Raw genomic sequence first — 17,659 nt, 5'->3', positions numbered from 1 at the left:
GATTGCTCGAAATTACTGATTAACCAGGCTGGAGAGCTGATTACCTGATTATCCAAGAGAAAAATAATTTAGCATGATTTTGTGTCATTTGACAGTCTAGATAATTTTCTAATTAATTTGAGGTTTCAAGTGAATTCAGAGATACTACTGAAAAAGAGAAAAGAGGTCAATGATCTGAATAAAAGGTAAGCTTTCCAGAAATCTTCTTCTTAGAACAATCATTTGTCAAATCTTATCGTTAGTTACAGACACTTCACACACACACACACACACAAATGAGAACTTAGGAGTTCCAAAAATATTCAAAAACCAACCCAAGGGAAAATCTACAATGCTCTTGTAAAAGTATCTTGTAGAGCTGGACATAAGATTAGTGGTGCACTAGTCTGACACATGGTATCAAACTTAGAGTGTTACCAATAAATTCTTAACTACACATGAAGCAATATGTAGCAGATATTTTGTCAATATGCTGAGAGAATAATAAATACTGGAAATACTTACTTGCCACTGAAAAGTTGTTGAGTGGATATGGCAGATCCACATCCTGGGGCTTCTCCTTATAGCCTATGAAAGAGCCATCTGTCTTTAGCAGGAAATATCTTGGCCGCCAGTTTTTTATATATTCTCCTAAAGGAGAGAAAAAAAATGTTCATTAGGACTGCAGAAAAAAACCTTTGATATAAAAACCATAACATATTATCAGTGTCTAACATTAATTACACCAAAATCTTTTCAGATGCTTTCAATTTACCAAGGAAACCTTAACTTCCTCCAGAACAAGAGAAAATGGAATTGCAATGGTAAGCCTGGACTATACAATGATGCCTCTGGAATAAGAAGCTACAAGCACTGTATAGTAATACTCTATAATTCTAAATTTTATCACACTATATTCTTCAAAATCCTATATCTTTACACCTATAAACAGTTCAAAATTTGCTCCAGGCAAAAATAAGCACTACAGCTTGACTTTTAATAACAAAATGAAAACTAAACTACCACAAGGTAGAACATTTATCCTGCTGAGCCAAAGCAAAAGCCATTAATTTCCTCAAAACATACACTAAGCAAATACAAGAAGACAGGGAGCAATAGGAGAACCTACAAAAACATACTTAACAAATATATCTGAAAGCAAAAGAAATAAAAAAGTAGAAGCCAATTACCATCTAAGAGGCAAGTCCACCAATAAACCCACAACCTCTACCTTCCCCCTACACCAGTCTGAGCAGAAGATTCTGCAAGCCATGAGGTATTCAGGACCAGAAACATACAGAACAGGTCAGCAAAGACATGGTAGCTTAATTAATGCCACTTATTCACTATTTAAGGGTGAAAAATGTCTTTAATATCATTATACTTTACAATGCCACATCAAAATCTCAGCAACATTTTCTTTCTTAAAAGTGCAATTACTCAGTCAAGTACAAGTGAGTTTAGATCTGCCCAACTTTTCTGTCTTTGATTTCCATCAACTCTGCAGAGTAAATAATGTACGTACAAGTACTTATTAAGACTTTAAATAAGTCATGTTTCATCATTATACAAGTGAACATTTTAAGAAAAAAAGTGTATTAACAATGCAGAATTTCCAACTGTGCCTAGGACTTCTCATCATTTGCAGTCCAGTCCAGGTGCTGCACTGGTCCTGGTCTAAGCCCAGACCTTCAGTGCCATTTACCATCTCAGCACCCTTTTAGCTGTAGCTACGTAGCTTTTAGACAATTCAAAGGTCAGAAAGAAGTTTACATCCATCTGACATGGAGATTACTCCATTAAAGGCTAATCTAAAAATTCATTAATCACATCTTCACCTTTCCATCACAGCAATCAATTAATTGTCACTGAGTTCCAACACAGGAATTTTTAATATGGCCTTGCTGAACTTGAACACAACTTGTACAGATTTTGATGATGCCCATGGCTTAAAAATCTAACTGCAGCCATTAACATTTCTGATTTTCAACATGTATTTAAGCAGAGAAGCGGGGTAGGGAGTAGGAGATGGAGAACAGGAGACAGTGAGAAACATGAACACCAGGCTATTCGTGCTGACTTACATTTCCTGGCCCTCAGTAGCACAACTCTTCCTATTTAGTCCTGCTTCTAGACAGCAGGGTACCAGCTTGATTTTGTTATCTACACATTTTCATATAAGTAGAAAGAAAACTGAAAAAATCAAAGTGTTACTTAATTTGACCACAAAATTAATAGAGCAGATATAGCACTAGTTATATTTGTATTGACTCAGAGCTTTCTGTCTCAGATCTCTGGTGCTAGTTCAGCTAGGAACATCCCTACTGACATTGCAAATTTGATGAAATCTGCTGTCCTGGTTTTAGCTAGGATAGAGTAGTAGCTTCCTAGTAGCTGGTATAGTGTTATGTCTTGGATTCAGTATGAGAAGAAAGTTGATAACACACTGATGTTTTCAGTTGTTGCTAAGTAATATTTAGTCTAAAGTCAAGCTTCTCAGCTTCTCATGCCCAGCCAGCAAGAAGGCTGGAGGGGCACAAGAAGTTGGAGGGGACACAGTCAGGACAGCTGACCCAAACTGGCCAAAGGGATATTCCACACCATGTGACATCATGTCCAATATGTAAACTGGGGGGAATTGGCCAGAGGGGCAGATCACTGCTTGGGAACTAACTGGGCATCGGTCGGCAAGTGGTGAGCAACTGCATTGTGCATCACTTGTTTTGTATATTCTAATTCTTCTATTATTATTATTGTCATTTTACTATTGTTATTATTATCATTATTTTCTTCCTTTCTGTTCTACTAAACTCTTCTTATCTCAACCCACAAGTTTTACTTTTTTTCCCAATTGTCTCCCCCATCCCACTGAGTGGGGGGGAAGTGAGTGAGCAGCTGCGTGGTGCTTAGTTGCTGGCTGGGGTTAAACCATGACATCTGCATGGACTCAGAAGTTGAAGCCAAAACAAAACCTTATGTTTCAGATCAACCAATGTAAGTTTTAAAAACACTAACATCCGAGTTGCTTTCTTAAACAGACCATAAAAAGAATCTTCTGTACAATTCTAATAAATTCTATCTTATTTAATTGTAACAGTAAGCGACTGTTACGAGAGAAAGTGCCTGTTACTAGGTCTAAAATCTATTAAGATCATAGTCTTATCTAGAAGGTGCATTAACTGGAAGGCAGGCACCTAAAACTACTGCAGAAGAGTTCAAGGACAGCACGCAGAGAATACCAACATGCCTAAAACAGGTCATCCACCCAACAGTTCAGGTTTCAAAGAGAGTCCTCCTTTCTGCAAGGAATAAACTGGATAAGCAGACTGCTCTAAGAATCAGAGCTGATAGTGTAAGTACACTCATTAGACACTTCAGGAAAGAACAGAAGCCTTCGTTCACTTACATACACACTCTTCAAACTAAACCTGCAGAAAAGGAGACCGTTCTAGCAGGTGCCCTTAGAGACCCAGCACACACTTCCCTTATCACTGACTCCCTCTCCTCCTCTTAGGACAACACTTTAGATTGCATTTGGCTTCTACTAGGTACTCAGAGTCTCTTCAGCAGAAAACTGAACAGATTTTTGATCATCTATGGAGTTATGCAGCTGATGTGCTGCCTGGAGAAAAAACATTAGAACAGTATGACCAGCACTTCCAAGCTCCTCTGAAGAGAGCTAGCGACTTTGGACAAAAGCTAATCACAAGAAGATATAAATATTGAATGATGGCTAAGTACCCGTTTATCCATGAGCACAGCTGTACCTCTGTCTTCACCTTGCAAACTATAGCCAGACACAGGACAGGTAATTTAAAAGCAATTGCAAAACACTATGGCTTCATAAGGATCTATATATTTCTTTCACAGACATTTCTTTGAAGAATCTTTCTCCTAAATGATTCCCCAACAGGAATCATGGACAGACTACTTTTTCAAGACGTCTGTACAAACACACACACAAAAAACCCACCTAGTTTTGTCTTGAAATGACCAATATTCCAACCCCTCTTCAAGGGCTATACATGAATATTTATCATCTGCCCTTTATTTATTTTGTAATTTAATTAACAAATGGGTGAACACTTTTGAAGACTAAAGTAAACAGTGGTATCAGTGAACAGTTCACTTAGCTGCTCAAGTGGTTTAATGGCTCTCAAGTTGCACTCTAGGTGCTCTCTTCTAACTGCATTCCTTCTACATAATCTGCTTAAAGACAGAAAAACATTTTAGTCCATACTTCTTAATACACGTGCTTACTGAACTGCTTTGAAAGAGGAATCTTCCACACAAAAAATACTAAAACACAGCAGAATATTTGAAAAGAAAAAAACACTTCCACAACTTCTAACTTGACAGCCCTGCATTTGGTTGTTTTTTTTTTTAAAAAAAGCATATTTTACCGTATAAGCAATATTTAATTACTTTAAAGATATTTGGAGTGTATGTTTATCAATAACCTCAACATAAGCAAACAACAGGAAATTTACATCTGAAATTCATTAATTCAAGTGAAAAGAAATTCCATGAGAAAGGAGAAGTCCAGGCAGGCTACACAAACCACAAGATATCCTGACAATTTAATGAAATGGAGCTGTGGTACTTAAAAAAGCAGTGGATCTGCCATAGAGAATTAATCAGTTTGTACCCTGCTTCCTGCTGAGTTAATGTAAGCTAAATTATTATTTTGCTTAAATTTACACCCTTTTAAGTTGAAAAACATGTTCTTTTAGGATCTGTTTATTAGACCGTAAGAAGAGGTCTCTAATTTAAACGATTGCAGCGAAGAAAGCCAAGCAATTCCTACTTCATTTTAATTGTAGTCAAAGTTTTTAAAGCTACTTGAGAAAACAGGCACTAGAATATGTATCTCACAGATATATGCAGATAATAAAAACATACACACAAAATACAAATTTAGAATCAGTTTTAGGTTGTTGGGCTCTGCTTTTTTAATAACTACCAAGAGAATACACCCAAAAGATGAAATAAGACAGCAGTACATTCCTGAAGCACATGAAAATGTAATCTGATCTTCATGCAAAAAGCACCCTCATAACATGCAACTCTTTAATTAATGTTGTATTTAATAATACACTGGCTAACAACAGTAACAAAGAATGCTTAATGAAGGTTTGTTTAGAACATGACCCTCGCGGCTGGCTCTTGTATTCACCTCTGTACTGCAACCTTGATGATTTTTCTTTTTTGCCTTTGACAGCTAGTAACAAGAATCCTGCCTTCAGGACATTTCACAAAGTATGTTTATTCTAGTGATGCAATGTTTGTAGTTTTGATACTGCTGAGGAGCTTCACAAAGAAGAGCTTTCTAAGAAACCACATGAGTAGTCAACAAATTCGTGTTAGACAAATGTATCACTCTAAGTTTGTAATTTTTTTTACTTCACCTCAGAACTCAAACTCTCTCTTTGAACATACACTTCACCTCAGATTTGATGGTTGCTATTGTTATTCCCACCACTCGTAATCCTTAACCATATGGAAATTTAGCAATTCTTGAAAAATTATTCAGTAATTTAAAATTAATCTTATTATTTAAAAACTTTTTTTTTAAAAATCACTTTTGCAAAACATCTACATTTTTCAATATGTAAATGGTTTTAGAAGTGTGAAGGAAATGTCTTTAATATACAGTGCTGATAAGCAACAGAAACCTGAGTTCAAAAACTTGCTTCCTTAAAAGAAGCAACAGCTGCCATACAGACATAAGTGAGATTTAAGGGAAGGGAGGGGGGGCAACAACCAAAACCCAAACCCCCTCCAAGTAGAGAACAACAAAAATCTGCCTCTTGTCTGTGTCATCAATTATCAGTTTACTAAAATGGATTTAAGGGAAATAATACAGAAATATTGTTCTCCCATCTTTTTTCTTTTTCTTTCCTTTTTGAGGCACTTTTCTGTTAAATCAAACTCCCGTTCCCCTGCACTACCATTTAATAAACAACAGGGGGATGCGGGGGGGGTGGAGCGGGGAGAAATTAATTTATCTAAGAGCATTAAACAAAATTATATAAAATAAATAAAACAACTTAACCATATGCAATTTTTCTTTAAAAGAAACAACTGTAATTAATGTCAGGTCAAGTAAAGTATCACAAGTAATGCCAGTGGTTTTGAGATTGAATTTACTTACCTTGGCCCTCTGAGGGCAGTGTTACCTAACACACGATTAGAAGCATCAGCAGACTATTTGATTAAGTCAGTAGACACTAGTAAATGTAAAGCACTTCTATTAAATATTTATTTCTGATTTCATGATAACAAATTTGAAATACAGTTCAAAGATACTGTAAAAAATAAGTGTTTGAAAAACCCAAAAAGTATACCTGTCCTCACAATTCGATATATGTCCTTCAATCTAATGAAATGTGTAATCCGACATTATGCAGAAGATTTGACAAAATCCTATTGCATACCAAAAAATTAAGTAAAACTGTGATTTTTCCTAATGTGCCTTAGCATTTTAAAAGTTATTTTTATTATATACCCCCTCCCAAGTATTTGCCGGCAGTTCAAAGAAAAGCAGAATTTGGAACTAACGCTTTCTGATTCTGTCTTTTATACTGCGAGACAGTGATTATTTATTTATACTAACTGTTTTCCCACAGTTCCCAGTAATGCTAAATGACATTTTGAGCACATCTGCACTTACATTAGACAAATTAATTTTTCCAGTCACAACTGGGAAATAGGAAATATTTCATGCTATGCGTGGGCATCGGCTCATACCACAACTAAGCTTCCACTAAGTTTCCTGCAAATTGGGGAATTAAGGTGAGAAAGTTCAAGTGCCCTTCACTGTCCATGACATCGCAACGATCCAGTGCAGATATAAAGACTGGTCAATTTATGTTCAGCTATTCACAACTGCGTGGCCAGGAACCAGTGAAAACCACACAGATGTTAAAAGATTTTGCAGAAGGCAGCAAGCAGCCTCAGGAACAAGCTTCTAGGGAAGTTCCTCAGCTGAGCAAGAGGAGAGGAAGCAGGGACAACGCTCTCTCCTCCACACCAGCCAAGGTGCACTGAAGAGCAGGTGGGATCTTTTTTCCTGGAGCAGCAGTAGGCAGCGATCAAAGACAAGGGCTCCTACTAGCAAAACAGAGTCCATCCAAGCAGAGAGGTGCGGTCACCAGGCAGGGCGAAGGCACAGCGTGGCTCTCCATGCTCTCAGCATGCACCTCTGCAGCTATAGTGACAGGGAGGACCAACCTCCTCAAAGGAAAGTCTCTCCCTGCTCTTACTGCGGGGTTTTCTCCCGCTCAGGTTCTGAACGCAACCTACAAACGTGTTGCAGCTAGAGGCTCACTAGGGTTCCAACCACCAGCTGCCCTGACTTTTTCATTATGACTATGGGAGTGAGTCACTGTCCTGTCTTGTATAAATGCAGCAGTACTTCAGCTCCTGCTGTTTATTCAACCCTTTCCTGTGACATTAATAATCTTTTCTCTAAAAATCTAGAAGAAAATATTGAGTAACAGAGAGACATACCGCTATTTAAACATAAATGCAGTTTTCAAACCGGGCATCTACAATATCCACACAAAATTACTGATGTGTTTTGGCATCTCATGGAAGATAAATGTTCCCCGCACATACTCAATTTTCATATGCACAAAATTTTGTCCTTTTAAAAAAATCGTACCAGAAATCCTTAGTTAGCTGACATCCTGACAAGTTGAGAATTGACCTTTACCATGTCCATTTTGAGCCAACAGGAAGAAAAACTTGCCAGTTTCAACATCACTCTCACTTCCCCTTCATTCTTGAAGGATAAGAATTAGAACAATAAATAAATTAAATAGAAGTTGATATTAGCACATGCTGTCTGGAATAACAGAGTCCTGTATTACATCAGCATCCCTGAACAACAAAGGAGATTACTATTTTCTAAATATGCCTGCTATTCAGGAATGGAAAACCAAGGTCTATATCCTGGAAATATTCAGGGACACTGCTCACATTTTCTAAATTTCTCTATTGCATAAGGCTTTATAGGATCAAAGCCCAAAATCCTATGCTATTTAGGTGCTCCTCAAAGCAGTTTTGTAGTTTTTAATAGTGTTGAGATGTATTTGAGGTAAATGAAAAAAAAAATTTTAGAATATTGTCTCACATATTTTTGTCTATAGCTAAAAAACTTCACATTCTCAGTACTTTTAAATATTTATAATTTTTTACATAGGACTATCAGCATCAAGTGGTACTTTGTATAATAGAAAAAATATGACTTTCCTTTCCTCTGTCTTCATCAAGTGCTAGTAGGCCAAAGGATCTTTTTCAGATTTTGAAAATATTTTAAGAGTAGGACAAGTATACAACTATTCATCTATAAATTACACTGAATAAGACAGTCAGCTACAGCAGCAACGATTTAAATTCATGTACTTGGTACAAATGTATATATTAAATCAGACGATTAAAATGTAAATGCTTTTTACATGTAGCTAAGTTGAATTCAACATCTTCTTATATTCCCTACTTACAACATTTTGAAAAACAGCCAACTCCAGTTTACACAAGAAATCTCAAACTTTCCATTGTTTGCAAAAGAGTATGATAAGTTTGACAATACCATCATCATTCAGCTGAGTTTCTTTGACAGGTTAATGTGTTGTCAAAAATTATGTGGCTTTCCCCTCTTAAAACGGTGTATTTGCTAGCATGTTTTCACAAAGCAAACTGTCTCACTTTTAAAACTGGCACATTGCAATAATTCTAAAATAGCTCCTCTGAACTTCCTCCATGTCAATAGGAGTGCTCCTAGCCTCAGACCTTGCCAGGTGCCAAAAAGCTAGCACCAACATCGTTCATCTACATGTCTTCCTCAAGCACCTCGCTAAAGTCAACCTTTTTGCTTTATCATTTAGCCCACATCAATTGCAAAGAATCAGCCCAAGATACGCAGAACATTCCTCAAACTGCTTGAGTCAAAAGAACAGCTCCATTACTGCTGTACACATCAGGAGAACTCTTTGGTTGCATGACAAGCTTCACAATAAGCAGCAATGCAGCACTACTCAGAGGAACTTGGGCTTCATACCAGCAGTGACAGAGCACAAAAAACGGCACAATTCTGTGGAGAAGAACCAACAACCCAAGAAACAAAAAGCAATTCTCCATTTGCAGTGCTGTTGACCTCTGTCTAGGCTCAGATGCAGGTATCGGTACTTGGGTAGGAGGCACCCACACCTGAATTTTCAGTTAAAATTAAGTTGGCATAACCCAAAACTGACTTCTTGCACTCTGCCGCAGTGATGACAAAAGGGGACAGCAAATGCTCCCATCAGTAGTTATTGTTATCAATGACCTACAGACCTGATGCTTATTAGACCTAAGAGGGAAGACACAATAAAAAGGGGTTCCTTCACTTTTGTTCAGGGCTTGGTGGGAAGGGGTGGTTAGGTTCATTCAGGTAATATTTAAGTCATGATGTGACTGATCAAAAAACCCTGTTATATACTGATAACTGGAAGACATATCTGCAGTCCACAGCCATAGTGCACCTCAACCATTATTTCATTTTCCATTTTTAAGTTCAGTACGGATATCAGAATGTTGAATTTCACATAATATTAGAGAAGAAAATTCTTTTTTTTTTTTTTAAAGTTTCCATTTTTATCTTTACAGTAAGAGATCACCTGGGTAAGACAATGCTTTTGTTTAGCCTTTCTGGGCTAACTTAATTTCCCTCCATGCTTGTATCCTTCTTCACTTTTTTTTCACATTATCCTGGTAACTCAGCAGCAGCAGAAATCACCGAACAAGAAATAAGAAAGGATTTTAGTGGAAGAAAGAAAACTGTATTCCTATAGAGCAATCCCAATTTGTCAAACAGGAAAATATAAGTTATGCCTGACCAACTCCTTGCCTTCAGAGAAAGAACTGAAAATAAGATCAAGTGGAAAAGAAAATTAGTTGCTAATCTCATTCTAACCCCTAGCATTTACTTGTCTACTATATAATACTAGACAATCACCAATTGGCACTTTCTGCATAAGAAAAGCTTAGGATGCAATAGTAGGGGTATGCAACGTATCAGTCTTGAGGTAGACAGACAAAGCTAAGTAAGAACTTGTATAGTACCTGTCCACCAAATGTCTGAGACTGAAATAACTGCATTACTCTTTCCACTTCCACAAGTACCAAATTTATTAAGTTGTTGGGTTTTTTTTAAACCCATCACACGGAGAAATCAAAAGTTTTCTTCCCTACAAGAAAAGGCTCTTTTTAGGAATAAACAACGGAGGGAGGGAAGATATTAAACTCCTGAACTAATTAGCAGAAGTAAAGGAGGCGGTGGGGGACAATGATAATTAATATGTACCCTCCTCCTAACCAAATCTCCACGTACATTCATTCTGTATATGCACACACAACAGCAGCATCATAAACCGTCTCAAGTTCTTGCCATTATTCAGTTCGACATCTGCACATGTTTATGCGTCTCTCCAAACAACCTCTTGAACACCCTGCTGGAGCTGTCATTTTTTTCTTCTCCCTATCTGGCAGATGGCAAGTCAACAATCGGCATCAACAGCAGCCGAATATCTCCCCCCTCCATCCGACCCCCCTAAACAGACACAATAATAACTTCTTTGTGCTTCCCCACAATGCAGCTGCTTAAACCATTTCGCTACAAGGCTGCTTTGCCTTAATAAAAAAAAAAAAAAAAAAAAAATCCCTTCTGTCAAGTCTAAAAAGCAGCATAATGTTAAGCAAGCTAAAGCCACAGCACAGCTGCAAACGGGCAGACACATTGACAGCTCCTCCCTTAACAAAGCCCTGTGAATTGAAGGGGGTTCATCTGAGGCTCACACAGTAATTAGTATAAAAAAGTCCGACAGCCCCTATTATGCTAGGAAAAAAAAACTGGACAGAACTGGGCTGCTGTTTTGCGTCAAGAGTTCTGCTGCAGAGTAGATAAATCATGTTGGGTTTTTTTCCTCTCTTTTTAAAGACAGTAATAAGGAGGATGAGAGAAGCTAATTTGAAAACTTGGACACAGTAATTGTACCATATGGTGAGCATTTATCCCTTCTGAAATACACGCTAACAGTCACTTACATGCACAGTGCTTTGTTTTACAGTTGTTATTCTCTCTACCATATTCATAAAATGGATCTGAATATCCGATACTCCAGAGAAGTTGGGTGTAATTAGCAGCAAAACTGCCTCAGCTTAATATATTGGCCTACCATAGCAATCTAGTTAATTGCAGAAAATCCCATGCCCCCAAATTTAAATAGTGTCCACTTCAAGGATTTTTTTATTTCTCTCAAACTGGCTAAGTATCACACATAATAAAGTTCAGAGAAGTAATTTATTGACACTAATACTCCTTGATACTGTTGGCTCTAAAACACATGAGCGGGAGGTATTTTCCTTTTAATCCATGCAGTACAGAGGAATTAATTCAAGAACCATTTAACAGTAACCACAAAATATTTCAGTTCCATCATACTTGGGAAAGAAATTGCTCCGTAAACTTAAAGGTGAAACTGAACTTCAGCACGGGACACGGGAGGGAGACAAAGACTTCAAATCCACTCCCCCACCTCCACGCCCATTTTCTTCCTGGACCCTATTTTGCAGTATTTTTGCTAGCAATCCAAACGCTTCATTCATAAGGATCTTCAATATTTGGAAAATATACCTTCCAACCCTCAGGGTCTGCTTGCTTTTTACCACATAATTCCAGCTTTTCACCCTGTTGATGCCACCAAATCATCCTGGAATCACAGAAGATAAGGAACCAGTTGGGTGGAGCTGGGAAAATGTAGGTTTCTTTAAATAAAGAAAACAATGTAGTTAAATGACAAAATTAATAAATCTTAGAAGTACTGCTTACAGCAAATAAGATATAGTGAACTTCCAAGCAATGGAAATAAAAAAGTCAAGAAAAATAAAAGATGAAAATTTGGTGAAAAATTAACCAGACAGAAAATGAAGTCTGCCGCTGAGGATAATGGTACTTGCAAAGAACCAGAATGGTTTCTTTCTATCGGTCTTTACATCAGAAGTCGACACTGAAATCTGCTTCAGGTAACAGACAAATACTTTCAGTGTCTCTAGATCAAAAAGGAGGTATTGGAGCAGAGTGCTAGGTACGAAGTGGTCCCAGAACTGGGCAGAATACATCCACAATTACTAAGAAATTGTAAGTGAGGTGAAAACTACTGGCAAAAACCAGCTACCCTTCAATGATGACAGTTAAACTGAAGGATTATAGATGGAGAATTATGCCCCACGCCCCCAAGAACAACCAAAAAAAACCTTTTAAAAAAAAACAAACAAAAAACCCACACTTGAAAATGTCAATTGGCCGGATGGTAATCTAAGAAAACTGCTTATAATTCTGTTTTTAATCACACACTTAAATAATGCAAACTGACATAAGATAAACAAGGCAGCACTGTCTTTGAGTAGAAAAATCATGCCCATCATACATATGGGATTTCTTTAAGAATGTCAAGAAAATAAAAGGGATAAAGACTAACTGAAACAATTTATTTCAACTTTTAAATACCTTTTAATAAGTTTAAGGAAACAGTAGTTGTGTGGATGATAAAAGCTGTGTGGTGGAACAGAACAGAAAAAGGAAACTAGGTAAAAGGAAGAGAGCAAAATAGGATTACACAGTCAAATTTCAGTCTGTGATGCTCTATAGTTCTCTGTTAGGAACACTTTTGGTTAATATATACAACAATGATCTGGGATCACCACTGCATATACTGCAAGACAGTAAAGCTATTCAAGTTTATTAAGAATGTGAAGAATTTGAGAGTGGCAAAACTATCGCAGTGAGCTGAGAAACACCAGATGAAATACAGTGAAGAATTACTTGAATTAATAAACAGTTACTGAAATAACCTGAAATACTCATACACTGTGTTTAATTTTAAATTAACCACTAAAGAACAATTAATTTAACCTTTGCTTAAGTATGCAGTACTGAGAAGAGGGAAAGAAAAATATTATCATTTGTTAAGTTACACAAATTTAGGAACACTGAAAATATTATTATTCCATGATAAACAAATAAGTTACAGTTTTGCTAACTATATTTAAAAAAAAAATTACAAGAGAACAGAAGGGCTTCAGAGACAAAACACACACACACACACACACACACAAAAAAACCCACACCAAAAAACTGGAGTTAGAGAGAAGCAGAATGAGGAGAGAAAGACTGGATTACGCTTCGATTTCAAAGGAAGGACTACGAAAAAAGGATTTAATGATACAAGTGGCCAATAGTAGAATATCAGTCCTCTCACAGGAACACATTTTCAGAAGAGTTCAAGAACAGATTTTCAAACATTCAGCACCTACAGTTCTAGCTGGATTCTGTAACATCACCACGCAACCAACGGTTTGCACCATGGCAATGCCAGCCACTCTCCCACCGATTCAGCATCCAACACCTACTAGCACCTTTAGAAAAAGCCAGCCCCCCCTTGAATGCTGTAAGGCATCTCCAAACTTGTGTGAGCACTTTTTCTTAAAAAATCAACATCTCGCATTCAGGAACTTGGAGTTAACATTCAACATAGGCAGGTTCTTCCTTTAATTGCTATGCATTTTTGTCCTGGCACAAATCTGGTACTAGCCAGGGAGTATTGATGGTGAATGAAAGTCCCAGTCCTTGGCCAATTTGGTTCACCTTAAATACAATCTACTACCAGCAGAGTGCACTGGGAAGGTGAGGAACACTTGTGAAGGAAGCGTGCAGTGAATCCCATGTCCCGTTCCACTGGGTCAGCACTGGCATCCATGCAGCTGAGGCAGATCTACAAATGATCTAACTGAAAACACACCCCAAGACAAAAGGTTTTGACCAGATCAAAACAATTTCAGCCCACTGTACAGCTAGTATCAGCACAAAGGAGAGACGGGGAATAATTGGCTGAGGGAAAGAAAGATGCAAGGGAGAAGGGGCATCAGCGTGAACTTCATGCAAGATTAACTACTGATTAATCAGACTGCTGGTCTACCTTGTGATTGCAATTCTTGTTTTCCAGATAAGCCAGAAAATCAGGTTCAAGTGATTCAAATTTCCAAGATCAACTGCATCTCTAAGCAACAATGCCACAATAGTTCTGACACAATATTAAACCAAGAATTTCCCTACTACAATTTCACATTCTATACAAGCAAAGTATATTCTGACATACGTGTCCAAATATATTCTGACAACATTTTCTTCACACATGTACACAGAAATTATAGATAAAAAATATGTAAACTACAAGGAATATGTACAAATCTCTGTACTCTGGCAAATAATTGAAAAATCACTTAAAATTCACAATTTGAAAAAAAGCTAGAAATACAATACTTTGACATCTATTTGTGAACTAGTTATTACAATTTAATGATATTAACAAAATCTTAGCAACTCTGAGATCCCAATATAAACTGGTATTTTGGGTTAGCTCTGCAATACTTCCCATACTAGAAACAGTACCATGAAGATAAGAACAATTTGGTCAGTATTTTCTTAAATTTGCAGACTATAATTAAAGTAATAGAAGCTTAAAAAAAAAAAACCTCAAGTTTTTAACCTCAGGATTCTACATATTTCTAAAATATTTCACTGCCTTAAAATGAATAAAACTGCTCATAACACCCACATAAGAATCATAATACAGTTCAATTTTAATATACATATTTTACAGTATTTTATCTTGCATTATTTTATTATATTACAATTGCAATAAATATTCAGGCAAGTGAGATGTTAAAAAGCCTTTTGCTTCAAGTTTTTCCAGTCCTCTGAATTAAAAGAAAGCTTGACTGATAAGCAGAAATGCAAAATTCTCAGCCCTGCAATTTTACTAGCACAGAATTTTTGCTTCATTTTCAGTCACTTTAGAAACTTTTAAAACAGAGCTATAAATTATGGACCCCAAAATTCCAGCCACAAGATGAAACTGAAAGATGAGACTGACCTGGATAAGACCTAATTTTATCTAGCCAGTCTCAGGATGGCTTTGTTACTGTTTTTCTGCTAACAGACACACATTTTATGGTTTCTCTGCTATGAGCATACTTTTTTTTCCTAATCTGAATTACTGAAAAGGTTTTAATGACTTAGTCTCCAAAATAGTTTTGATGCAAACAGCAAACTACTAACTTATAGGATGACCTCAAACAGATCTCAGCAAATTCTACAAGTTGTTTTTTTTTTTCAATGCAGGAGTCAAATTTCATACAAGAGAAAACACTGATAATCTCCTCCTACATCTGGCCTTTCTGAAATTCTGATTATACATACAGTAATTAACAGGCACCAAATATTTAACATTTGTGACACCAAAATAATAGGGACCAATAAGGAACTGTAATTTTCAAAAAATATATTTGCATTATTATTGAATTAACAAATTTGATATTGTTTAGTGGATGTTTTCCCGTCTAGAAAGTAAACAGCACAATTTTCTAATTAATAAAAACAAAATGGAAACTGACTTACAACACTGACTTCAAAATCCTTGTGAAAGTCTGTACTGGTGATGTCACAAATGCTGTCACATCTGAGCGGGTATTGTCTGTAGAAGGTTCAGAAATGTCCATTTTAATCAAAACATTTATTAGAGGTAGTTGTGTCTTTTGTTTTTATTTTAATGAATTACAGAATTCCTTAAGAATCATAGTTGCAACTCCCTTTAAAAACAATAAGTCAGGTAAAATCTAAATAGCTGAAATATAAGAATCTGATCTATAATGGATATAGAAACCCATTTAAGAGCAAGGGGAAATCCATACTTTATGCTTCCATCAGCCTTTAATAATAATGTTTACATAACACTGGTATAACACTCACATTTTCCAATTTGCTTAAAATGAACTACAGATTATTTCCTCAGAATACTAAAGTGCCAGTGATATAGTGCTACAAGACGGAAAACACAATTTCTCCAAGCTTGCAGTTGTTTTTAAATTAAACTTTTTAACTTCATGATATTTCGAAGTCACATATTATCTGCCATTTCTCTCCACTGCAAAACACCAACTACTATGTAATTTTTCTTGACATAAGAAATCCTCACATCACTGGTCCAAATCCCAGAGACAGGGACACTTGTTCATTTAGATGCAAGTTGTAAGTGTCTGAAAAAAACCTTTTCCTTCCCTCCTTTTTCCCTGTGCAATCTGGGAGCATGGCACCACCAAAAGGACCATGTTGTACGATGGGAAGGGATTTGAGCTGTGTAGGTGCCTGAAGAACTCTTAAACATTCATCTTCCTATTTAGAGCATTTATAGCATAACTATTTATATACTTAAGTTTCTTTTGAGGCAAGTGATCTATATTCTATAATCATTTTATGTGCCCAGTAAAGATAACCAAACAAAGAAAGAAGCCTTTCTAATAAAGACTTACAGTGAGAAAAATAAATTCAGGTACAGAACTTCTTAAAACATCTTTTAAAATTTCCTATCTGTGACATAGGAACTGGAACAAATGACAACGGAATAAAGCTATGCTTTTATTTCAAATTCCAAAGAGGGAGAAAAAAAAAAAATCTCATGCCAGAATGAGGTATGAGGACATATGGGCAGTCTATCACCTGACTACCAAACAGCAGTACTAAAGCTGACACATGTTTGTTAATCCCGAGAGGTAAAACGCTGCTTTGTCTTCCGGGGGTCGTGCTGCAGATGAATGCCTGTTATGATGCTGATGCATTTTTCCATGCTGACGTTCCCCGGGGAATTTGAGTTCCCCATCAGGGAGAAGAGACACAAATTTTTCATCTCCTCTAAAAGTCTTCCATATTTTTGTTTACCAAGTGTGCACATTAAGAATAGCAAGCATCAGCAGCACAGCTGAAACAGTTTTAACAAAAGCTTTTCTTCTGGATGTCTACAGTTTAATTCAGTTAAATTTTATACCAAGACTATTTAGTTTTCAGTGACAGCTTGATCTTGTACCAACACATCAGAGTTTGATAGGGAATGACTGAAATTTAGTGACATGATTATTGGTTACAGACAGCAAGCCCTCTTCAGACAATCCAAGATGATTAAGGGGAGGAACACTTCCCAGAGATCTGGCCATTCTCTCATGTACTTTTTATCCCTATATGGGGCAGAATAAGGCAAGGTCAAGGGATCAATGATCAGTAAACTATAGAAACACTCTAGTCCTCTACAAGTTTCTCATTCTCCTGAAATAAGTCTGTTTTCAGACTCCTCTAGTTCCAGCAAAACCCCTCAGAGAATTCCAGGTGCAATTTTTCATTATACCTTGGCTGATTCAGCTGAGGAGGAACCCTGCCGCCTCCTCCTCCTTCCAGTCCTGCAGTCCAGTGCTTTTCCTTGTCTGATCTGCCACTTGTGCAGCTCACTAGTCCCACAGAAGAAAAAAAAAAAGAAGAAGAAAAAAAAAGAGCAGGAGGTGGAGAAGGGCAGGAATAGGGCAGTTTCCTGCAAGATCAGATAACTGACCCCATCAGCTGGCAAGTCATATTCTTGCTAAATTCATCCCAAGGTGGCAAGGGGGTATGTTCCAGGCAGGGTCTATCTGAACCTCCTCCTTCATTAGCAGCATACCATTAGATCTGATTAGGTATAAAAAGAAAACATCCTCTGGATGCTGTTTTCAAAACTTCCCTCTCTCCCTGACACACTGGGCATCTGTTTAAAGGATC

General features: G+C 36.9%; 1 protein-coding gene across 3 annotated transcripts in view; it reads right to left on the bottom strand.

The window, feature by feature from the left end:
* The window catches only part of AKT3 (AKT serine/threonine kinase 3), a 163,285-nt gene that overhangs the window by 78,789 nt on the left and 66,837 nt on the right, over positions 1-17,659 (bottom strand). For 2 of the 3 annotated variants that reach the window (XM_069800617.1, XM_069800616.1), the window contains exon 3: positions 505-630. In XM_069800617.1, coding sequence (XP_069656718.1) covers positions 505-630 — 126 coding nt within the window. Of the gene's footprint in view, positions 1-504; positions 631-15,478; positions 15,555-17,659 lie in introns of all 3 variants that reach the window. The other variant, XM_069800618.1, reaches the window with a different exon arrangement.

The sequence above is a fragment of the Haliaeetus albicilla genome, chromosome 13, assembly GCF_947461875.1.
Source record: "Haliaeetus albicilla chromosome 13, bHalAlb1.1, whole genome shotgun sequence".
NCBI lineage: Eukaryota > Metazoa > Chordata > Aves > Accipitriformes > Accipitridae > Haliaeetus > Haliaeetus albicilla.
The sequence above is the reverse complement of the archived record's forward strand: the minus strand, read 5'-3'. Positions and strand labels throughout refer to the sequence as shown.